Source organism: Galleria mellonella, unplaced genomic scaffold (genome assembly GCF_026898425.1).
Source record: "Galleria mellonella isolate WM207_F2 unplaced genomic scaffold, CSIRO_AGI_GalMel_v1 utg1260, whole genome shotgun sequence".
Classification (NCBI taxonomy): domain Eukaryota; kingdom Metazoa; phylum Arthropoda; class Insecta; order Lepidoptera; family Pyralidae; genus Galleria; species Galleria mellonella.
Window position 1 is genome coordinate 1,735,968 of NW_026441985.1, and position 25,797 is coordinate 1,761,764.

General features: G+C 33.1%; 1 protein-coding gene across 2 annotated transcripts; it reads right to left on the reverse strand.

Annotated features, from left to right (window-relative positions):
• Positions 1-4,529: 4,529 nt before the first annotated feature.
• On the reverse strand, positions 4,530-24,180 carry LOC113515493 (uncharacterized). 2 transcript variants are annotated; one of them, XM_052900165.1, is made up of 3 exons: positions 23,969-24,180; positions 6,944-7,103; positions 4,530-5,862 (listed from the first exon to the last, which is right to left on the reverse strand). In XM_052900165.1, the coding sequence occupies exons 1-3, from the start codon at positions 24,019-24,021 to the stop codon at positions 5,698-5,700; spliced, it is 378 nt and encodes a 125-aa protein (XP_052756125.1). In that variant the 5' UTR covers positions 24,022-24,180; the 3' UTR covers positions 4,530-5,697. The 2 variants fall into 2 exon arrangements, with proteins under 2 accessions (XP_052756125.1, XP_026755520.1); XM_026899719.3 differs by lacking the exon at positions 23,969-24,180 and adding an exon at positions 14,875-15,223.
• Positions 24,181-25,797: the final 1,617 nt, after the last annotated feature.

Below are 25,797 nucleotides of genomic sequence, written 5' to 3' on the forward strand. Positions count from 1 at the left end.
TCCATTTTCATCCAATAAAAAACAAAAAATACTAACGATCCCAAAATAAGTAGAAAATAATTATAACTAAAGTAAGCAAAACTATATGTGCTGACTTTATGAGAAGCTGAGATGCTGGTGAAGCTTATTTTTGATGTTTTAACTTTGTTGTAACTAGCCCTTATTCATGAATACGGTTGATGACTCTGTCGCAAAATAACACTGCGCGATCAGCGAAATATTTGTCGTTGGTTCAAAATAATTTTTTTTTTTAATTGTTGAGACCTGTTGAAAATTGCATTTCCTATAAGTTACTTATATACCTATCTATTGATTCATAAAGAATTAACGTATAAGAATGTTACTGTGCCAAATAAAACTAACTAAGCACATAATACGTACCTACAACAAGCAACATTCCAATTAAACGAAATGTATAATTGATCAGCGTTGGATGGAAAAAGAAATATGCACAGTCATGAATAAATATGAAAGCGGCCGGTCACAACAGTGCAAACGTAAGTCTTGAACGGAAGCTTCAACAAAAAGGAATTGGTAAGAACACAGAGAAAACGAGGCGGCCTAATTTCTTTTAACAAATTGTTCTAATCCATTTATGGAACTGCTAAATTGGGGTAACGCAAGGCGACAATCAAGGAATATAAAAAAAAGTATTTGCGTAATAACTTTGTTTCTTCGCTCGTTAAATTAGATACGATGTTATATTCGTGTTTTGACAAGGATATATCTTTTTTAAGAACAATGACGAATATGTTATTTTCGTTAATGGGATTATTATTTTATTGGTATTTGGCGTTGTATAAACAACAAATGTCATGCCAAACCAAAGTATTAATAACACCTGAGCCCTCAGGAATGGCAACGCATGGGGGGTATCATGGGCGAAACAGTATGTTATGTCCATGGTACTGCTAATGTCTATAGGCGACGGATACCACTTTCCATCAGGTAGGACGTCAGCTTGTTTCCCATTCTAAGTTGCATAAAAAAAAGTATTATGTACTGGAATGGATGAAAATCAAATATATATTTTAATATTTTTAATCACATGTATCGATCTTCGTTAATGTTATGTGTGAGTAAAGTCGAGTTGTAAATATATATTTTATTTGCTCAGGTTTGAGTGTAATCTCGGCAATGCTGAGCCGTAATGCCCCTAGTATTGTTGCCGGCATTCGTATGGCCGTATGCTTTTTTTTTATACAACTCAGAATGGCAAACAAGCTGACGGCCCACCAAAGTGGTAACCGTCGCCTATAGATATGAGCAGTACCATGGATATAACAAAATATACCTACTGTATCGCCCAGTTATGCTTATTTGCTACCTCAGTGGTAAAAAAGAAAATCAGCTTATTTGTCATTCTAAGAACATATCATTAAAAATATTATTAAAAAAAAATAATTATCCCCTAAATGAGTACATAAAATTGCCAGAAACATTAAGCACTATGCCCGGGGTGGTCACGTGTTGCAAGCTTTGTAGTATAATAAGCCTCGTTGCGTATTTGTGGTATCGCTCATTAAGCTCGCTTTATTAATCTACACTTAAATGTACGTGTCAATCTCTGAGTACGTACGAGTATATGTGGGGGATTTTATATCATTAATAATTTGTGTTAAGACTGTGGTATTTTTTTTTAATGGATGATAATGGAATGGTAACCCCACCTGCGCTGGTAGGGCAGGTTTTTTTAATGAATGATAATGGAATGGAATCTGCGCTATCGGTATACAATGGCGGGGCACCAGTGAAGGATGATAGATGATGATGAAGCAGGTTAGTTGGCCCATCGTGACGAATTCAACAATAAATTAATCACGACGGTTTCTATTGCTAGCTTTTGCTAGCAATGGGATTGCTAATCTCCATAACATCCATTAACAATCCTTTCTCCCCCCAGGAGGGCAGGGCAGGTTTTTTTTTGATGGGTGAAAATGGTATAGTAACCTGCGCTAACGGGATACGCTGGCGGAGCACCAGTGAAGGGTGATAGATGAGAATGAAAACAGGCAAGTCAGCCCATCATGATAAATTCATCAGGAATTAACCATGATAGTTTCCAGGGGGAACCGCGTGGAAGTCGACCTGATAGGGTATATTGCTAGCAATGGGATTGCTAATCTCCATTATTTAAAATCCCTTTTCCCCCCAAGAGGGCAGGGCAGGTTTTTTTTTTAAATGGATGATAATGGAATGGTAACCCCACCCGCGCTATCGGTATACACCGGCGAGGCACCAGTGAAGGATGATAGGTGAGGATGAAGCAGGTCAGTTAGCCCATCGTGACGAATTCAACAAGAACTGTTCACGATGGTTTCCAGGGGGACCCACGTGGAGGTCGACCTAATAAGGTATATTGCTAGCAATGGGGCTGTCAAACTCCATTGCTAAAAATCCTTTTCCCTCTTGGGCAGGTCAGGTTAATTAATCCATCTTGATGGATACACCTGTAATTCAACTCGATGGTTTCTAGGAGGGTTACGGGGAGGTTAACCTGATTGGGTATACTGGATGAATGCGTTGCCATTCCTGAGAATTCAAGTATTATTCCTCTGTACCCTATAAATTCACTGCCATATCCCAACCTTCAAACCGACACACCGCCACGCAAACACAACTGCTTCACGGTAAAAATACGAATGAGATAGGTGCCCAAGCAAACAACTTTTGTATAAAGTCTCCTTTTTATAGCTATATCTCTCCTCAAACATTTTCAAACTGACTTTGTCTTCACCTATCATTTCAGTAATCCGACAGCGTAAATCAACTATAATAGTGCAACTGGAATTACCAAAATTATCTGTAGAATAAATAAATATATACAATTTTACATTTTATTGTATTTAGAAGGAAATTTTGTTTTACTGAAAATAAACGTATTGTTTGAGAACAATCCATCACATACATCGCAGCTATCTATTAATTTTTATAATCTGCTTGAAGTACTATCAATCAGGCTTATGTCCATAATTAAGATGTCACAAAAAAGATGATAATATTATGTGTATGTACAGAATTAATCCATAACAATATTCGACATCTTACGTAAAAGATAAGCAACCTCTTACCTAACCAAATGTTTCACTTTTAATAAGTAAGTTTTTTTAATGGATGAAAATGGAATGGTAACTCCGCTTGTGCTATCAGTTCACGCTGGCGGCCCAGTAAGGTATGACAGGTGAGGATGAAAACAATTTGGCTCATCGTGATGAATTCCACGATGGTTTCCAGGTAGAATCGCGTGGAAGTCGACCTGTTAGGGTATATTACTAATATGCCCTAACATAGCACATATAGGAGCCTGTTAGATGTCATTACTAACAGTTCATCATTACTTTTGTTTTATATTTAAGTATCAATAATGTTATTGAATTTGTGTAAAGTATAACTATATTATAACTATAAATTTTTCTAATAAGAATAAATAACAAATACAATTCCCCTGATGGTTAGCAGTCACAAACATTTGTAACGAGACACAGAAAAAATTTACAATTTATGATGACATGAAGATCTAAATTTACAATAAGAATCTAAAGTAAGTACTTTGGATGCTATGATTAAACTAATCATGCAAGTGATTTTAATAAAATATCGAATACTACTCATATATTTAATAGGCGACATCTATTGCGTAATGTATGCACTAATTGAATAGGAGCACTAAAGGCAGAATATATATTTTTTTCATTCATTCTGCAATTATAAGAATGTCGTTAGATGTCACTATAACAGAAAGTAATATGAAGGTAATGTAATAAGAATTCATACAGTTATTCATAGATGGCGCTTTATTACTTTTCTTGAAAATAAATTGATTTTAAAAATTTTAAATAGATGGCGTTAGAAGTCGAAATTATATTGACAATATAAACTCTGAAATAGTCTATTTCAATACAATTTAATGAAAAGATAAACCAATCTTGTTAAAATTAACATTCAATGAATTAAGAATTAGACATCAGCAGACTGTCGGGTCGACTGTTTGTTTGGGTTATTTATTTGTTTATATTTTCATTAATTTTTTATGGATGCAGACTATAAGTACCTATCTAATGCAATTTTTCTTTGTCATTAATCATTCTTGATCACATACGCTAATAAATCGTATAGATAAATCAAGAAATAATTAATTTCTGATAAAACTAATTCTTGTTCTGTACTTTATTTCATATGTTAGAGCTCCAAAGTAATATTTACTATAGATTTATTTTTTAATCTCTTGTATATAAGATGTTTACAGTAGTAACCGTCTACAGACTGCCGTCTTTATTAAATTTAGAGGTATTTTACCTATATCTACTACACTCGAGATTTTAGCTAGTACTAGATAGCTACCATAGGCGACATCTGTTTGGGTAAAATTAGGTACCTATGTAACTATTCCTACAACTAATTATTTAGGTTATTTTATTTCCAAAAACTGTTATCATTAAGCGTCTCAAAACTTATTATTTTCTCAACTTTATTCTGGGAACTTTATAAGGTAGCATAGAGACAAGAATTAAGGCAAAGAAAATCAAATATCATGATGGAATTTATTTATTTTTCATTAATTCAACAAAAGATTACATTTTCTTCTAAAATTTCTCACGCTGTCAAAAGTACCATTACATCGTGGTCAATTTTAATAGTTAGAATTTAACGTTTTGTTAAACCATGGCTGGATTGTACATATTACCTATTCTTAATTCTCAAAATATCAGGCTCAATATGAGCTATCTAAATTCTCGACCGTCGTCCTTCTACGATAATAATTGACAAGTTATTAAGGCAATTCAAAGTCGTTTAGTTATTCATCAAATATATTTATTTCAGTATATTTTCATGTGTCTATCACAGTAAGGACCCGGCGAAAATCCAAAAATTATACTACCATAAGCATGCAAATAACATATCTCTCGAAAATATAAACAACTAAAAGACATTCATTATACATTTTTCAGTGAATTTGTGTTGATATTAATTCAATATTGTCAGAAAATATTTTTTACGTGTCATTACTCTTAAAATTGTACCATAGATCAGTCTCACTCACAACACAAATGAATGATATAAAAATACTGCATGAAACCACAAGATGTTTAAAATATTGATTCTTATAACAGACACAAAGTACATCCACAAGTAAATTATCTTCACAAAACTATTTGATCGATGTTTCGCTTAACGATACGACCATGTCTAGAATAATAAGTTAATGGACTACAAAATGCCCTAATTAGTCAAATACTATTTTACAAGGCATCATTATTTTTAATCATTATTGGATTTTCGTTACTAGTATGCGCGACCGCATCTTCCTAATAGGTTTTTCACATTCATAACATTAAATTAATAATTAAGCTAAATTCAATTGACTATCACGAGCACTTCACTTTAACATACAGAATTCAGCAACATAATAGCACGCACAAACAACAGCGTTCTAATACTTAATAATACAAACCTAGGCTTTAGATCACAATGGTGTTGAATGATGAGTGATACATAGTTCATTAGAATTAATTGGTCGAAAAGATATGTTTAAAGATAAAAGGCTGGATAGCCGTGCACATGTTCTATATAAAATTTTGATATTCGAGTTACGATATGAATTGTTACGTATTACAACCATGATCTGTGAAATCATCTAATAGAACAGAGCAGTTGAAGCCTGCTTCAGTGATGTAGTACTAATTGTTGCTTCATTTGTTAATACACATATATCTGCTTGAGCTGCGGCTTGAGCTCGGGCGGGATTGTGTACACTTCTTGTTCGGGCTTCTTTTTCACGAGTCTTTTCCAACGACCGCCGATGTTCTTACGGAGACTACGGAAACTCGCTCGTTCATTCCCGATGGGCTGCATTAAGTTGTCCTATAAATAAGAAATAATAATATTAATTACATTCGCTGTATTATATGCAAGTGTAGTGAACTTTAAATTATAGGAAGTTCACGGAGTTTATCGACCTACAAGGATCGGTGCCCGATTTAGCGGTTCCGTTACCGTCCCAGATGCATTTGATGCATTCGAAGTGGTGAAACCACTTTCAACGGCATACAATGAATGCTATTTTAAAACGGTTATCTTTAAATACAAACAAGGATAATAATAAAGGAAACTTCTTATTGGACTCTAAAATAGTAGTAGTTTATCCGATTAGAACGTGATTTTATTTAATTTGACTAGCCGCGACCTAGAAATCTACAGAACAATAAGTGCTTCGCAGTTTTTTTATTGCAATAATTATTTCTTCACATACGGGAGTCTTAAATAACTAGGAAGCTAATATTGCAAAGTAAAGTCTGAGGCCATACGAGACGAGCCTTGAATACGCTATTCAAAGACGCATTAGCATTCTCATGCTTCCTGGTGTGGCATCTACTCTGATCGTGAAAAAGAAATATTATTGTGAATTTGGCCAATTTAGCAAGCAACAAATAAAATTATTCTAAAGTTAGGCCTCGGGAATTATTTATTAGAGCGTGAAATTAAGGCCAAACGATTTCACGAGATTTAAACTTGTTGTGGTGTATTTGCATTAGCCTCCTTTGTTCAAGCAATCACAAAGAAAGAAGGTCGTGGTATTGCAACATGTTCGCCTTGTGCAGCTTTCTATTCTGCAAGCGTGTCCCGACATTTAAATTTATTTCGCACTTAGATATCGTGGCCATGTTGAACATAGCGACTCTCTCTCGTGTGGCGGGGACGTGGGCCGGACCAGTCACGATTTCTTTAACGTTCCCAACAACTTTCCATATTGTTTGATTGTTACCGTGACTACATAAGAGTTCGACTTCACTTAAAAGCAACTGCAGCTGAATGTTGCTTATTAAAATAGCATTGAGGTCAAGTATAACGACTGGAACTGGTTTTGTTTCTTTAAATAGACTCATGTTGTTAGTTGTATTTACTACGTTACTAGCTTTTGTCTTAATATTTATTGCGTACTAACCTGATCATGAGGATAGACGTAAGGCGGAGGCAGCGGCGGTGGGAACTGCCACAGCGGTTGCTGGCGGAAGGTGACAGGCTCTGACGGAGGAGCTGGGGTGGCCTGAATCACTTCAGCTGGATGCACCGAAGCTGAATGCTCCTCGCGCTTGCGCAGCTTGCTGTGGACGATGCGAATCGCCATCATAGTACCATTATTTCCAACCATTGTTGTAAATGGTCCGTCAACGCAAGAATAACTGAACGCACTAGATTGAATCACAGTTAACAAGTTCCAGTCAGGCAGTCACAACATTTGTTTAACTTTTCACAGTTTTCACTCACAGCCGTATCGCGGTCTGAACAACGCGTGTAACTAAAACTAATTTAAATAAATTATCACAATTATTCAGTACAAGCTATTGCACATATCACTGCTCGTAGGAACGCGCGGATAGACCGCGTTACGCGAGCTTCAGCTGCGCGGTGGGTGACTAGAATATTATCGTAAGGATAGGCCGGCAGGTGCCTAGCAAAGCGCTCGCTCGTGCCAAACGACCTCTACGGAGTACTCCATGCGTCTGAGTTGAAGTGGTGGGGCGGCCATGGCTTTTATAGACGCGCTTGTGACGCGGCGACAATGCGGGGTGGGGAAAGGTAAGGGGGGATTCACTATGGCCGTTTTCCGCGAAAAACTCCGAATGGCGATACCGGTGATAACGTACTGGTTACATGACGCAGCGAAGGTTTAACCGTTGGTTTGGCCCGGTTACCAGACCCATAAAAAATATAATTCGCATTAAATATAACTCTGGTAAATCCTCAACGAATACGAATAACGAGCGAAATACGAAATGTGTGTGAAAACTGTAGTTTTTCCTTTTATTCTTGCGTCGAGATCGGATTTTCGAAAGGACACATAAGTTTTAAGATAATCGTTACAGAAATAAATCTCTAAAGATTCAGGCATATAATTCATGTATGAGTATAAATACCACGTTGTTTAATAATTTAAGATTCTGCCGTACTCAGAGTCATTGAAAAATTACGTAACTTCTAAGTATATAAATTTAAAAAGTCCCTTTCAGAGTCAATTACTGGTTAATTAGGGGCTGGTAACGGCAATTACTAATTTTTTTTTAATAGGGCAATTAACAATTTTAATTATCATTAACTAATGTCTCATTAGTGTTAATTTAATGAATTTCTCTGAGTGCGTCAGTTAGCTAGGTACTTGTTACGAACAGGTACTTAGTAAAAAGTAACCTATTGTGAAAATTATAACACTTAGGTATAGAAATAAATAAAACACGCCCCTATTAATTGCTTTCGATGGTAACGTTATTGTAAAACATTGTATCGATTAAACGACAGTTAATCTAAAATGTGATGTTCACCATAAATCGAGTTCAAAGTCCATAACATGAAATGCACAACTGTGTATGTAGAGTATAGACTACGCACAGCTGAGCCTATGAATAAAATGATCGCAGCGAATACTTGTTTTGTATCTCTTTCCAATAAATCCTTGCATGGGTATGTGTAAGAGGGAGTTGGATATGTTTTAGTAGTTGCTACTCGAAAAGGTAAAGTAGGGCTGCAGGGCAAGGGAGAGCAGGAAGGTGCAATGCCCTTAGCCGCTCCTAACTTAGCAAAGCTCGACTTCAACTTGAATAATGGCTGACGGGATAAAAAACACAGGTAGTGAGCCATTACGTGTCGTTGCCCTTGAGAGGCATCTAGAGGATGTCTATAAAAACTAGTTTTCTGTAGACGATAAAGATTTTATTGTAATTAACTGCAATTATGTAAAATTTTATACATACAAGTGAGAAGAATTTAAAATCTTTAAGAACTAATTATTTTACCTAAACAAATATATATTTGCCAAGAGGAATAAGTAAGTATAATCTTTTAAATCCATTTAAACATAACTAGCAAATATAAATAGCTCAATAAGCGATTGATAATAAGCAACCGTTATACCTATAGATACATATTTGTTTATAAAATTAACACATGTCAATAATAATAATATCTTTGTAAGAATGACGAATAAATTATGTTTAGAAAAATCATGCATTAGTTTGCAAACAGTAAAATGGAAATTTTGCACGTAACTAATTCATTGTAATTTCAATATTATCATTTGCTTTAATAAGGTTAAGGTTAACAAAACTGTTCGAAGTACAAAATGTGAAACAAATCGTAAAAACATAACCAGACAAGAAAACCAGATTATATATACTATAAAACATAAAAATATGGCAGTTAAATATTCTTGAATAAACATTGAAATAGATAAATATGTGACCACCCAAGTGTTCTATCTATCTCTAGTAGTGTTAATGAAATTTTATTATTACAATGTAATAAATGATGTAATTTTTTTATAAGTGAATAGGCAAAAATTTTCTATAAGTTACTCATTTTATTATAACAATCCCTATATAAAAAAGAACACCTAACTAAGCTCCAAGCACGTACAAATAAATAGAAATGAATACCTATATAATTTTATATGAAACGATGGACAAGATAAATCTTTTCAATCTTATCCGCTTAGCAACAGGAGTACGTTCCTACACAAAAAAACAGACCCCCTGTTGAAGGTCCCCTACCATGGAACGTTATTCTAAAGTTTGGCATTTCTTCGTACAATGAAACGCTGAAAGTTTTGTTCGGTGTAATGTTCGTTTGTCTTACTTGTATATATCATATAAAGGATCTGGAAGACTTTTAACAGCAGTTGTTTCGTGGTTTTAACATTTAAATTTGTTCGTCCTTCAAATTTAAAATAAACCGTAGCAGGTAAGCATATTGTTCCTATTGTACCTGTAGTATTCATATTATTTATTGTTTTATTTTGAATTGTAACCTTCTAAATAGTTTTTATATTTGTTAACTGTAATTTTTATTATTTATTTATTTATTCTTTATTGTACACAGAAAAAATTACAACATATTATATATATAAAATAAAGATGTACAACAGGCGAGCTTAACTCTGTTAGAGTTCTCTTCCAGCAAACCCTTTATTTTAATTTTTATTTAAATCTGTATGACTATTTAGGTGATCATTAAGTCTGTCATCTATTAAACCTACGTTTTGTTTTTTTTTTTTTTATTTTCGTATTTAATTGTGAAAAAGTGTCATATTATTATTTTTAACACCAGTCAATAAATATGATTCAATATTATTATGCTTACTTCCAAATGTACTGACCTCTTCTTACGTCAATAGAGGCTATCTATTCGGTGTATCAGACTGTGAAATAAAAAAATTCCAATTCCACATTTCAAGATGGTGTCGTGGTAACAATAAACAGGTGCATTATATTGTTAATTGGATGAGAATTTTAATTGTAACTCTAACTTTAGATTAAAGAAGGTTGTTAGCCGATAAATGTATTCTTTTCAACTCGTTTGCATTGTTATTTCGCGCGAAGTCCCGTTTCTTGCGACGTTATAAATGTACCTACACGGCAATGTCCTGATATTATTTCTAATGTTACCAAGAGTTTATAATATCTAGACTTTAGTTATTTTTTATGAAATAAGAAATAGCAGGAGTAATAGATTTTCTTGCTTTTTTATTAATTAATTAATCTTTATCATCTTTTGTGTTAATAGTAAAAACATGCACTTTACAATTATACTATTTAAATTCTGTAATTATTTATTGTGTATATTCAATATTTGCTTAAAAGAGAAAAATTTAATCTATTCTCGGAACAATATAATCAACTATATTATTGTATATTTAATTTAAATGTCATCGACTAAAATGGTCAGGTTATTTTACTACTTTCTCTGGCGTCGAGCTTTCTCCAATGCCAAATAATAATAATAAGGAATTCTCTACTTATACCTGAAGATCAATCAATTAAACCTTATTTGTTAAAGTTATTTATACCAATCACGAATCATACTCTCTCTGCCTCAATAAAAGGTATGTAGAAATAACAACTAACTTGTCTACTGTAGTGCTAAATGTAATTTTAATAACGTGCAGATACAAGAGTACAAATACAAGTTTAAATAAAGGAAAGAAACACAAAAGGTGAACACTATAGAGTTGTCTAACCTTCAAATTACAATGTTACTTATGTATGTGTAGATAAATATATAATAGAAGCTAAACTGCTAACTGACAGGCATACCAAAATACTGGAGTCAGACGACCAAGAATATAAAGAAGATCAAGACATAGTTGCTACAGGCATTTACTAAGAAATTCTCAACAATATTTAGTCTCATATTTAAAAACAAATCCTGATAGATATAAATAAAAAGTAAAACCTGCTGTACATAATAGATTTTGTACTAATGTAGTTGCTTAGGATAAAGATTCGTTATTATAATTATTTAGGAGCATAGACGTCAAAACAGATAAGAGAGATGTTGATAGGTGGTCGTCTATTATACTGTGTCGTAATATTATTATATTTTTCAAGAGAATCACGCTGAAGATTCATGTTAACTCTTAGTCAGCATTAGATAATTCTAAATCATCTTGATGCTATCACATCGGTATCTGTGTTTGAATTGATAACACTTTTATCTCTAACGATTATATTAAGCCAATTTCTCACAGTACATTGAAATATGATCTTAAATATTTCCAGTCATGAATAAAAAATATCCACAATATTGAAAGAATTGACAAAAACAAATAACACAGATTTGAAAAATATAATGAATATTTAAACAAACGAAACTTATTGATTAATTAACATAACATATTCAAAATAGCTAGTTTTTAACATAACAGACATTTTAAAATAAAAATACCTGGATTTTCTGATTCTAATGCCTATGAAAACTATTAATACAACATATTTTTAGCGTTAGAAATTAACAAAGAAACGAACGATATAAATAACAATCGATGGAGCAACACTACGACATCTCACACAGGTTGTGAGAGAACTTTCTAAAGTTGATATCTGATCATACAAAACCTATCATGTTTAAAGATAAATTTATCGGCATAACGTGACATTCTGACAAATTGATATATGTACATACCGAATTTACTATTAGTATAATCTGACAGGTTATTTGAATACTTCAATTTCTTTTGAATCGAACAATTTCAAGAACTTTCGACGAACTGTCTGCCTCGTATTTCATAATAATAGAATCTTCCAACACGAAATGATGAATGATGGTTATTAACAGCAAGTTCGACCGTGATCATTGACGTCAACAGTAGGATGGGAGTCAAATGGGGTACATATTTAATATGTAATTTCAATTTAACAGTTGCAACTTCGTCCAATACACAATGGTCTATAACTTCCATAAATTATGTGTATTCTTTTAATTTAATTTATTTATTTATAAGAATACCAACATCTTTACTACTTGAATCTTATATATTAAAATTACGTAATTAGAAGATATTCGTAATATAAACGTCAATATAAATTTATTAAGAGAAAAAGTTTATTAAGGGAAAATTACACTCAGTAACAATCAGTAGTATTGAAATAGAACAGAAATCAATAACTCAGCAGATAATGGGGAAAAATACATAGGTACTGAGTAATAATAATTATGTAATGTAATGTGGAAAATGTACATATTGTTAATGAATTATTGATGGCAAGCAGTAATGGTTATTGCCTAATTAGTACTCATTTAATTAATCATTGATTATCAATCGTTTGTACATATTCAAGAACTACTATAAGAATTAAATAGTAGTAGTATTTTACTAGAGGGAGATTTTGTAAAATAGTCGTTTTCTTGGGTCCTCTGTCCCATTCATGTTTCAACCGGGAAGCAGTTGTGTCTGCATGACTGTGTTTCGGTTTAAATGGTGCGATGTGGCAGTGAACTTACAGGGTACAGAGGAATAATACCCGAGTCCTCAGGAATGGCAACGCATGGGGGGGGGGGGGTCGTGGGCGAAACAGTATATTCTGTTATGTCCATGGTACTGCTCACCTGATGGAAAGTGGTAACTGTCGCCTATAGCGCCATCAGCTTGTTTGCCATTCTAAATTGCATAAAAAAGCATAATATTAAATGGTATCATTTGCCGATTTGTTGGATTGGAAATTGCCGTATGGTCCCGGCATAGAATAGGCCATTTCTTTTCCGTAGGTATCGTAAGAGGTGACTAAGGGAGTGTAAGGGACGTGCAATAGCGTTTCTTTTAAAATATCTCTAAAGCCAAGCATGACAATTACTGGCAAATCCCCACAAGGAGGAGACGTATATTCAGCAGTGGACAGTTAAAGGCTGATATAATGATGGTGATGATGAAATGATCTAAATTACTAAAAAAATGGATTTTGTTTCACTGGACTGGACTTTATTTCAAGCACTAAAGCATTTTGGTAAATATTAATTTAATATATTACTATTTATTGATTTTAAACTGTTTATTGTCTTGTATGATGATTTTATTGATGTCTTTAAAAGGGTAGAGGAAGCACTGATTAGAGTTGAATGACCTGTATGAAAAATAATGTAGTCAGAGGGGCGGTGAATATCAAAATGACTGCAAATGGAGATATATGGAAGAGGAAAATATATGGCAGGGAGATGATGTAGTTTGAAATGTAAATCAAACAAATAAAACAAACTAATAAGTATCTGCTTTTAATTGTGTAAATAGTTTCAACACCTGGTATTTGCAAAATATCCATCCAAAAGAGGATATCATATTAAAGAAATTTAATTTTTGCATAAGTATCGTTTTGTGATTTGCAACGTTACTTATAATCACGTTGCTTCTCAAGCTTTTGTTTATAAAGTTCACTCACGTCTGTGTTTACGAATTCGTCCGCATAGTGGTTATATAAACGGCAGAAGAAAGTCGACTCACACCTGCGCGGGCGCACACACCTGCCTTCCATCAGTGTAGGTTAACATGTTACAGATATAGACAGAAGGTTATCTTTCAACCTCCACTTGTAACCTTTTTAACAAATGCTATATTCATATTGTATATTTATATATACATTAATATAGCTTTTCATATCAGTTTCGTCACTTTATTTCCGTATTCTTAAAGCACCGTCTATCGTGCGGAAGTAAAAAATTGAATAATAGGAACAATATGCTCTAATACAAATCAGACTAGTAATTGTTGTACTAACTATAGCCCTTTGAAGTACTGGTACAAAAAGAGTTATCGAAAAATATCATGAACGAGTATTTTTCTAGAAAGCAAATACTGGAATATTTCTAATGGTACCTTTAATTACCAACCTTCCAGAAAACGTTACGTATTAATAGTTACAGAGAAGTGAATAATTCTATTAGAAGGCATTGTACGACCGACCACGACCTTGTTCTCGCGTTTCGGTCATCAAACAGTTCCTGCTGCTCAAATACCTATATCAAGTTTTTATCAGATTTCACGAGTTCTTGAAATTGACTCATTCTAGAATTGTTTTAAATAGAATCGATCGTTGGATATAAGAACAATAACTAAACATGGAATACGACTGCAAAAAACCACTAAGTAAATACGAGTACTATTCTAAAACTGTCATTTATCCTCAAATATAGACGAGACGGTCGATAGAGAACTACTCGACTACTCGCCTTGACCAGATGAAATAACCTTGAAAAGTTTGCACTGAAACGATAGACAAACAAGTTTCGCCATTGCATACTGCAATTAGAAATAATCTTGAATTGAATTTGTAATAAAAATATAGGAACTAACAAGTCATTTCAAACTTTGCAGATCTTTATACTTTCACACCGTTCGACAAATAAATTGGCAATTGCGTATGGCATTGCAAGAAGCAATGTTACTTTAAATCTATCATAAAAATAAACTAACAAGTTATTCCAAGTTGAAAATATGAAAATAACAGTCAGAAAAACAACGGATCAGATGATAGCGAATTACCGTTACGTATGAGAATGGGATAATTTGATGTAATCAGTTAGCATCGTACCAAATCACAGAACGGTGTGAATTACCCGCGCTCGAAGGGATTGTTCCTATCCCTTCCGCAGAGGCAGACAATAGTTTTGTTGACTGACAGCACAATCAGAGAGTTGTGTTCCAGGATCACGCCGACCTCACAGTTTTCCTCTTTACACTTCATCGCCTCGACGGCGATCGGAGAGAAGAGCATCGAAAGGCGGGCACTGACACTTCACACGAGGGTTTTTGTTTTGTGACCGAGGGCGGGAGCGGCGTAACGCCGAACTGGGGCGCGCGAACGCGCAATTTGGCGCAGACTGCCAGACTGCCGCCTTCACGAGTTTTCAATACACACAGCCGACCCGACGGTGACTATTTGACTGCCTGAGCGGCGGTCGTGGCGTCGGCCACCACGCCTCGCGCAGCGGTGGGTGGCGACTGTACACGCACCTCTCCCGTTACCTTATTGCCATGTTATGGGGACTCGACCCCGCAATGCGAAAGCTCCATAATCAACCGTTACGGTGTTTTGCATTCACATCCATCGATCCAGCACGATCGACAAATCAACAGCAATTTAATTGTTCAGAAATATCCAGCACCAAGGTGATTCGACACGGTCATGCGATTCACACGCGCGCTAATAAGTGACAGGTATTTCTAATTATCTCATTGTTTCTCGACCCGAAGTGCGTCTTTCAAATTCAAATCTTCGCGGAGACGGCTTTGTTATTCGCTCGTCGTGGCTTAACTGAAAACAGTTGGTTTGGACGTCAACGGATGTCGGTCCCTATATAGCATTTATACATAACAAATAGGAGACAATCGAATAAGCATTGTGTATGTGACATTACTGAATATATTAAGACTGCATTGTGCTCTCGATGCGCGTCAATGCACATTTAGAATGAGGGTATGGAAAATAGGCACGTTTCAAAACAATTTTCTCGGCTGCAATACTGATAACACCAGTTGCTAGATAACATGGCTTACCTTAGAATATACGCTTAATTTCTATACAGTTATGACGTCAATCGTTGCTATAGGTACTGTGTTATGATCCAAATAAAGATAATACTAGTTTTAATACATACCCCCTATTGTGTTTAGATTAGATAATTTTTAGCTTATAGCAACATGTGAGGTTTGGGAACCAACTCATTTCATTTAATCTATAATCTGTAATAAACAGGGTAATACAGGGCCTTACCTCTATAACAAACATAGATAAATAGAACATAAGCGTCATCTTAGTTCCAAATTAAGTAAACCATCTTTTATGAGTACAATTTATAGATATCATGCATAATCTTTATACGCCAAACAAAATACTCAAGCTACAAGGAACAAGTGTACCTCCGTACCTTGTCATTTTCTTTACAACCTGATATCTGTATTAAACGTGAATACCATAAAGCTTATACAAACAAAGAAATATACTCCTGAATATGAATGCTTGTTAAACGCAGAAATAGACGACGTAATCATTGGAACAAGAAGCAGTGTATTACACCACTATTATAACCAAATAACAAACTAACTACTGGCAAAATACTTTAGGCTTATGCTCAGCAGTGGGCAGTTATAATAGTGACTACCATGAGGATGATGAAACTAACTGAAAAAAAAGTACACCCAAACCGTAGACACAAAATATTTACAAAATATTACGAGACCTTTCAATGAAACAAAAGAATCAAATCATTTAAATACATAAAATAAACGAATTTAGAACTTTTTTGAAGCCAATTGAAAGACCTAAAGTTTAGCATATAAAATGTAGAATCAATGTACCTATCAAAGTACAGTACACAGCGTTCTCATGCAAATAAATGCAGGGACTCAGAATAACGGTGATGTCCATGTCTAACTGCCTTCTGATTCAATGCACCGTGGGAGCATCCAGTACCGTATAATACCTGGCCTCTAATATACAACATAACGATTTATATTACTTCAATAATGTATTAGAAAATATGTTCTAAATATATATACCTATTATTGGAAGAGGGGGGGATGTATTGTTAGTAATGCGGACTATCAGTTCCATTGCTAGCAATATATCCTGTGAATTAATCTCCACATGGTCCCCCCTGGAAACCATCATGCTGAATTCCAGATGTATTCATCACCATGTGCTAACTGACCTGCCTTTCCATCTCACCTATCATCCCTAACTGGTGCCCCGCCAGCGTATACCGTTAGAGCAGGCAGGAATGCCATTCCAATATTCTCCATTGAAAACAAATATTGCCTATTCTTATTTTTAAATACACTATCGGGACTTAATGCGACGAAAAATCGCAGGTAAATAGCCCTACATACCTGATTTTTATTGCCCACGTTTACCTGCAATTATTCATTGGGTAAAGTCCCGATAGTGCATTTAAAATCAACAACGCGAAATTATCCGTACATTTTTGTAAATTATAATTGTTACTAGTTTTTTTTTTTTTTGCTTCATATCGCTACTTATCAGACCCATTTTTTTTATTATCAGGATAAAAACTATCCTACCCTCTCATGTTGGAACAAAAAATAACTTAGCTAGCTTAGCTTTCAGCGAGTTAATGACTGAACCAATCTCTATGAAATTTGGCATATACATACTATATGAGATGGATAAGAATATAGGCTATTTTTAATCCAGGTTAGTGAACATATTCTGGTTACACAGACGAATTCGTGAGTAAACGCTAGTAATAAATATTTTAAGAACAACAACAACACAATTTTATTATTGTGCCAAAATAACAAAAAATCATTGCGATTCGACATTTAATGTTTTGGACGTTGAATGTATTTCTTTGATCACAGTAAAGATATTTTCAAATACCTTTTTACTAATCTAGATAAATTATGCGTTCGTAATGAACCAAACATCAAGAACGGTTGTTATAAATTTTAAAATAATTGAAATAAAAAAAAGGAATAAAGAAGTTTATATCAAAGACGTCAATCACGATAAAAAAGAACAGATACAAATACGATAATGAGGAAAGGTTATTAGGTTATTAAACTTTTTAATTTAACAGAAATTAAGATTTATTTCATATACAGACTACAATATATATTTGTAGTATTTATGAGACTTATACCTAATCAATAGATTCATATAATATCAAGAAACCTTAAAATATTAATGAGAGATAAAACAAAATCTTTGAGGCTCCTTTCAGAAATTTATAGATAGTTGCACTATATTTACAAAAAGAATAATCAAAATCAATTAAAAATTTGTGAATTTATTATGTAACCTACAAAGGAAAAAAAATATTTTAATAACATCTCCTTTTGAAAATAATTTAAAATTGTAATTAGTGTTATAACTATAGGGGTATGTTTGTAATAATTACCATTACAAAAAATATAACAATACTTTTTTTTTTCACAACATTGTCAGGAAGACAAAATGACATACAATTTAGTTTTTACAATTACTCATAGACGTACATTAGTAATAATACTTGTAATTTACCGAACATAATGTATACAATTAAAATTGCATTAGTTTCTGGACGTTTCTAATTATATCTTTAATTCACAAACCGATTTCCATAATGAATTTTGCCGTGTAATTTGATTTACTGTCGCATCAGTTCCATATAAAATTTGTCACTAATGAAGTCACTGTTGTTCTTTTTTGTGGAGCAAAACTTAAGTAAGTTTCATCTATTTCAATAGAACTAAAATAAAATGTAGACAATGAAATACTTAATTCGACTATAAGACTACTATTTATGTCCAATAGTGGTAGAAATAAAAAATATTAAATAATTCTTAATTGATTCATCACATCAGCCGTTAACTGTCCATTGCTAAACATAGGCCTCCTCCATAATGGGAGTTTTGCCAATAGTTGCCATTCTTGGCAAGCGGATTGGCAACCGCAGTTAGGCATTGATGATATATTAAGTAAAACGCTACTGCCCGTACCCCAATCATTAAGTTCCCTTAGTCGCCTCTTAGGATACCCACATAAAAGGAAGGGGTGGCTCATTCTATACCAGGACCACATGGCTTAATTATTGAATATTCCGATTTGTTAGTAATTTTATTTAGAGAGTGTCTCTGTGATAATTTTAACAAAACTTAGTTACCTATTAAGTTTTATTGATAAAGTATTTACATTTTTAATGAATAATAATGCTATGCTAATTGTGAGTACTATTGCGGGGCACCAGTGTCAAAAAGTTACTTGTTATTTGAATAGAATTATTTTGTTTAATTTCGCTACCATTAGTATGTGTACGACTGTCATGACTCAAAGATTGATAATCGAAGAAGATCGAAGAAATTCCACGACCATGGAAGGTTTATTAACTATTATTCTCCAGCTGCCATTTTGTTCACACACGTTTTGAGACACGTGCTGAAACACGTGGTATAATTTTTCGTTGCTTGAAACTTCTGCTAGTGGTGGTCAATCTGTGAGTGTTGGCAGTCACACACATACTAATGGTAGCGCAATTAAACAAAATAATTCTAATCAAATAAACAGTGATATGGACTTCCGCAAGATAACACCTAGTTCAGTAAAAAGAAGTTCCTTGGTTTATCGCGGCGAATTCATTATTAGAAATTGACCACGTGGTTTTCAAGGGCGACCACGTGAAGATTATTTGACAAGGTATATTGTCATCATCACTAACAAATCCCTTCTATCCAAATCTACGCACTAGTTACAACATTATGGCCGTGAATACTATCTATTTTGGCCGTGGTTCGTAATTTTAAACTCAATCGTTAGCGAAAATTCTAAAATAACATAGTATAACAATAATACCCGGGGATTATTGTTATACTGGTGTCCAGACAGACCGAAGTTGGCACCCGTCCATCTGTTTCATGACGGGCCTTGACGTTTCATTGCTCGTATTAACACGCGAATTTCATAATGACCACCACTATTATGACAATTTCAAGCAAATATTTACAATATAAAAATTATAATGTGGTTTGCGATGTTGTACCTTTATACTGTTTTTACTAATGCATCTATCTATATAAATAGAAATTAAATACAGTTCGTTGGTAAATGGAACTCCTAAATAGAGAACGAATGGATTTATTTGAGATTTCTTTTAAATACTAATATGGCAATGACTATCATAAAAAGTATAGTAAAAAAAAAAAAAATTATGGAAAGGAAATAAAATAGAATTTAGATAAGACAACGTTTTTATTAGTTATTTTATTTTTTAGGCAACATAGAATGTTAAACAAACTGAAAAGTCAACTGATGAAGAGTGATATCAGTCGTCTATAAACGTGAAAGTACTATTGCGGGGCACCAGTGTCAAGAAGTTACTTGTTATTTGAATAGAACTATTTTGTTTAATTTCGCTACCATTAGTATGTGTAACTACCAACACTCGAAGATTGACAATCGAAGAAGATCGAAGAAGTTCCACAACCTTCCATATTAGGTATTATACTTTGACTGTCATTTTATTCACACACTTTTTTCGACACGTGTTAAACACGTGGTATAATTTTTAAAACTATTAGATCGTTGCTTGAAACTTCTGCTAGTGGTTGTCAATCTGCGAGTGTTGGCAGTCAGACACATACTAATGGTAGCGGAATTAAACAAAATAATTCTAATCAAATTAACAGTGATATGGACTTCCGCAAGATAACACCTAGAAAAAAAAAGTTACTCGGTTTATCACGCCGAATTTATTATTAGAAATTGACCACGTGGATTTCAAAGACGACCACGTAGAAATTATTTAACAAGGTATCATCATTACTATCATCATCAAGGTATTATCATCATCACTAACAAATCCCTTCTATCCAAATCTACGCACTAGTTATATTTTGGCCGCAAATACTATCAATTTTGACCGTGGTTCTTAATATTAAACTATCAAGTCAAATCAAGAGTCTACTGATAAAGAGTGATAACAGTCCTCTATATACGTAAACAGCACTTGGATGTCACAGAATATACTGTGACTGTCGTGCTATCTAAACTCGTACACCGCCATTCATGACGACCGATGGTGTTATGCCTGCGTAACTTATAATTTCATGACCGTATGTTCTACAAACCGAAAAACAGCCGTGAAAGCACAGCTGCTTCATGGTAGAAACATGAGTAGGATAAAATATTTGAAATTTTTGGTTTATAACGTGGTAAATTTATACTCGTATTTTGACAGCTGCAGAGGCGCCCTACACTTGGAAACGAATCAATACCATTCTTACAAAACAAGTGGGCGTGATAGTAACAAAAAAACTGATTAATCATAGAATAAATAAATTTAAAAGTTTATTGCTAGCATTTTATTTTATATTATGGTCGCTGACATATAGTAGGTATTCGTTTGTAACAAATATAACACATACAGCATTGAAATATTACAATTTTCAAGTTTAATTCGATAATTTTTAAAACTGCAATATGTTAATATATAATAATAATATGTTAATACATATTTTTTACAATTACTAGTTATCGCCATTTCGTAGCAATTGTATTGTGAAACGGAATATAAATTCAAATATTTTATGAAATCATTATCAATTAGATAATTAAAAAAATAATTATTTGGTCTTAAACCGCAGTAAAACTAGGTATTTTAGAGGCCTATCTTTAGACCATACATAATTTATTTAGATTTTTTAGATTTATTTCTACTATTCTACTATTACCTTTACTCTGCATTTTCTAATAACATGTACCTACATATGTACGACTAATATGTACTATGTTATACATAGACAGCCTGAAATCAATTATAATTGTAATGGTTTGCTACATTCTTCCTTTAATTTGTTGTTTAAATAAATAAAAGAAAAAGAATAATTAAATGTTTCCTTGTCCTCTATTCAATTTGTTCTACTTGCGGGCGAGCGCACAATAACAAAGAAGAATGGAAGTTCGTGACAAGAATAAAAGTTATTTGTCAACTATCCAAAATTAACTTTTCTAAATTTAGGTTCACTTAAATTGGCTTGAATCGTACTATGCCTGCCTATCTATATAAAGCTAGCTAATATAATCATATATATTAAATAATGCATATATACATCTACATAAATCTAAATAATAGGCCAGATATTGAAGGTAAAATATCCATACAAAAATGTCTTACAGTCTCATTAGCTGTATGGTTCCTGTCTTATGAAAAATCAGACAATAAACATCTGGGAACATAACCGAGAATATTTTCTCTGAAGACAGATTAGAAATTTTATTCTTTAAATTGACCCGATCGAGAGTGTTCGACTCTCCCCTCATTAATCCACACTTATATGGATATCTGGATTTAATTAGAACAATATTTAAAACAACATACTAAATATGACTATCCTAGTATTAACTGCGATAATTAAATGCGTCGCGGAAACACCAATTATGTACCAAAGGACAAAACCAATTAAATAACCGGTTTAAACTAGTTTATGTGTAATAAGAAACATTGTCTGTTATACTATTCGTTAGCAATTATTCTAAAAATAAATAAATAACATTGAGATTTTCAGCAACATACTTTTTTTTTATCACAAAGATAGCAAATAAGCATACAGCCCGTCTGATGGTAAACAGCCAATGTAGTCTATGGACGCCTGCAAAACTAGAGTTGACACAGGCATGTTGCTTACCCTGAAGAAATCTTTATATACCCTTTTTGAAGAACCCCATAGTGTAGTCTCTATAGAAAACCTCGACGAAGAGCTTCCACAGCGTTTCAGAACGTTCGTGGGAGAAAACTCCTTTGAAATCGCACTGTAAATGACCATTGTTATGGGTTGTCTCGCAAATTACAAAAAAGGAACATTTACTAATTTAAATACATATAATAGTTGAACTGCTTGATAAATTAAACTACACCTTAAATCTATATTTGACTAAAACGGAAACGCTTGCGGAACTCTGCCAAAACCAAGCTACAGCTATCCTCAGAAATATAAAAGTGTTACTTCAGGATTCAATAAAGGGTGTTTCCTTAGGCTACAACAATGAAGATACATCGTTATTAACTGTGATATTGTGTGTTCCATGTAATCATTAATTAGGTATATCAATTTGTACGTGTGTGAACTCATCCCTTCTGTCAATCATTTGAAATTATTTAAGATTGGAGAACTTGTTTAACACTGATTTACTAATGCCGATAATGTTTAAATACCGTTTCTGCTCACTAGTATTATAATAACGAAATTCAATTAGGTCAGCTTAAAACACATTAAAACTCTTTTTTAATCCACCTCTCCAAACAAGCTATCTGCTGTCACCATCTGATCTTATTGTACCTGTATTTTATTGATGATATTTATTATTCAACTACTCTGTGACTGTACTTCATTGACAGCTAAATATATACGGGCTGGATAGACTTTCCAAATGACAATTAGTTTCCTAAAAATCTCACGCACTTATCTACCGTAATACTATTTGGATTCAAATATCGATATCAAGCTGTGCAACAATAAGTGGCTTTGGAAATCATTATGTCATAATGGTAAGAGAGAGAAAATTATTACAATATTCGCAATGGCTTTGATTTAGTGAAATTTTAAATAAACACTATTTTTTTATTGAACCGACAATGTCAATGTCGTTGTTAAAGGTGACTAACAGATCAAAGCACAAAACACAATGCAAGTGAAAGACAAGAATTTACTGTGACTAAATTAATATGATACGAACAGGGTAATAAATCCTATCGATTAACCCTTCTTTGCATAATGGTGGAAATTTCCATCATAACATTAAATGCCCAAAAAAAATATAAAAGAACAAGTTCACTTTAAATTGATTGTGTCTGGATACCTTTTTAATGTCCATTGTAGAAAAAAAATATAGCTTTCAAATTTATTTTTTAACCATTTTTCCTTTAATTTAACATGAATTATATCACTTTGAATTATTTCACCAATAAAAAAACCATGCAAAGAAGGGTTATATAATTACATACTGCAAAAGTAATCATCAAAATTGGAAAAATTACCGAATAAATTTTCTATTTCTTGTTCGTTTGCTGTAAAAGAATTTATTTTCAATACGGGCGGTAGATCAACCGATTGAACACTACTTTCAATAGAAAGAAAAAGAAAATAGTAAATAATACATTATTTAATAGTTATTAAATTTTATTTGATTTAATACAAAAATAAGGAGTATTTACTTACATTTTCTTTACCAATTTTCTGATCTGATGCTGAATTGCACAAATGATCAACATTTTGAAATGGAATTCAATTCACGTCAACTAAAAAATAAGTCAAAACTTAGTCGTGCTTCATAAACAAATCGTTAATTTCGCATGCAAATTAGTTAACGATATAAAAAATATATATTTTGTCAATAAAATTTTATTCAGCAACAATCGAATACCGCGCAGTTTAATATTTGAATTACGACTGAGAATAAACGAGATCAATCGAAGTGGAGTGCCACATTTATGAATATATTTACAACTACCTTATAATTTGTTATTAGTACCAGAGATAGATTAATGAATATTTAGAAAAAAGTACTTAATGCTGCAAAGTATAAATTCTATTATTGTTTGAACAATTTTAAGTTTTTTTAAGGTAAACTTAAAGTATGTAAGTATTATTAGAATTATTGTTATAAAAATTAACATACTTTTTAAAAGAAAATGTGAAGAACGTAATAATAAAAATGTGTTTTATGTAACTTTGTAATTTATAACAGTATATTAATATATTTGTATTTAAATAAGTTTATTCACATATATGTATATAATATTCATTTTCATCTATTTATGTAAGTATGTATAAGTATTTTATTATTATTATATGTAAGTATATTTTTGATTATATTGTTTATACTACGTTTTTACCTTTAGTCCTTTTTTCTCCCTTTTTTAATTTTATAATTTTTCTGTTACACCTTGACCAGACACAAATTTTAATTATTCCACTCCATCCTAAGGTTGCCTGGAAAAGACCGCTATTTAGCGATAAGACCGCCCATTGTCGTCTCTTTATCTTGCCTTTATGTAATTAAGTATTCATTTTATTTGTGTACATATTGTAAATCTTTATAATCTGTATCATTCTTTGAAGGGAACAATAAAGATTTTTCATTCATTAATTTCTTTCTAGTATCTATATTCAATATCGCGTCAGGGGGTTCTTCTCTAGAAATCTGTCCGATTCTAGAATAAGAGCATACGGGTATGCGACCCTGGCCTCCCGAGCCGCTGCAGTGTCCCAGTCCTTTCCGCAAGTGCAGTGTCCTCCCCCCCCCCCCCTTCCTTCCCACATAAGTCCCTTATTCCTCTCATTCACCAATTTCCTTTACGCATTTCCAACGTTCCCTTAGGTGGAGGGAACCACCAATAAATGAATTCCCAAAGAGGGCAGACGTCAGACAGGTAGCCGGTCGTAAAACTAAAAACCAAATCTTTTTGTAATATGGATAAAATCATATTACGCCGACCACAAATGATTGGGATAAGGATAAGAAGATGATATCTATATTCAATATGCTATTGCTTTTATATGGTTAATGTACTGATCGAGAGATGGAAGAGATAGTCTGAAAACCAAGAATGAGGTCTTCTCGTGAAATGTTTATCAACTACTAGAGAATTTTTCACATCATAAATTTCACTGTAACGATGTCGTAGTCAGCTATAAACATCCTTTTATCATTTTGTACAATAAGTAACCTTCAATTACAATTCACTGCCACACGATGAAGTTGATTGACACAATCGATTGGGCAATGTCATTGTCATTCCGATATGGTTGGAACGAACACATTTTATGAAATACATAATAACACACATTTATCTTTATTATATTTACCTATACCCGGATTTGTTCCGTCCATAATGTCACATTCTGAATATTATACCTATATAATGTGTTTATATAATTTTTCATTTAGCAATTATTATCATCAAGATACGCAATAATACCAGTTTAACTACTACAAACCAGTATGTTTAATCAATATACGATTATAAGTAAATAACTTGGCAACA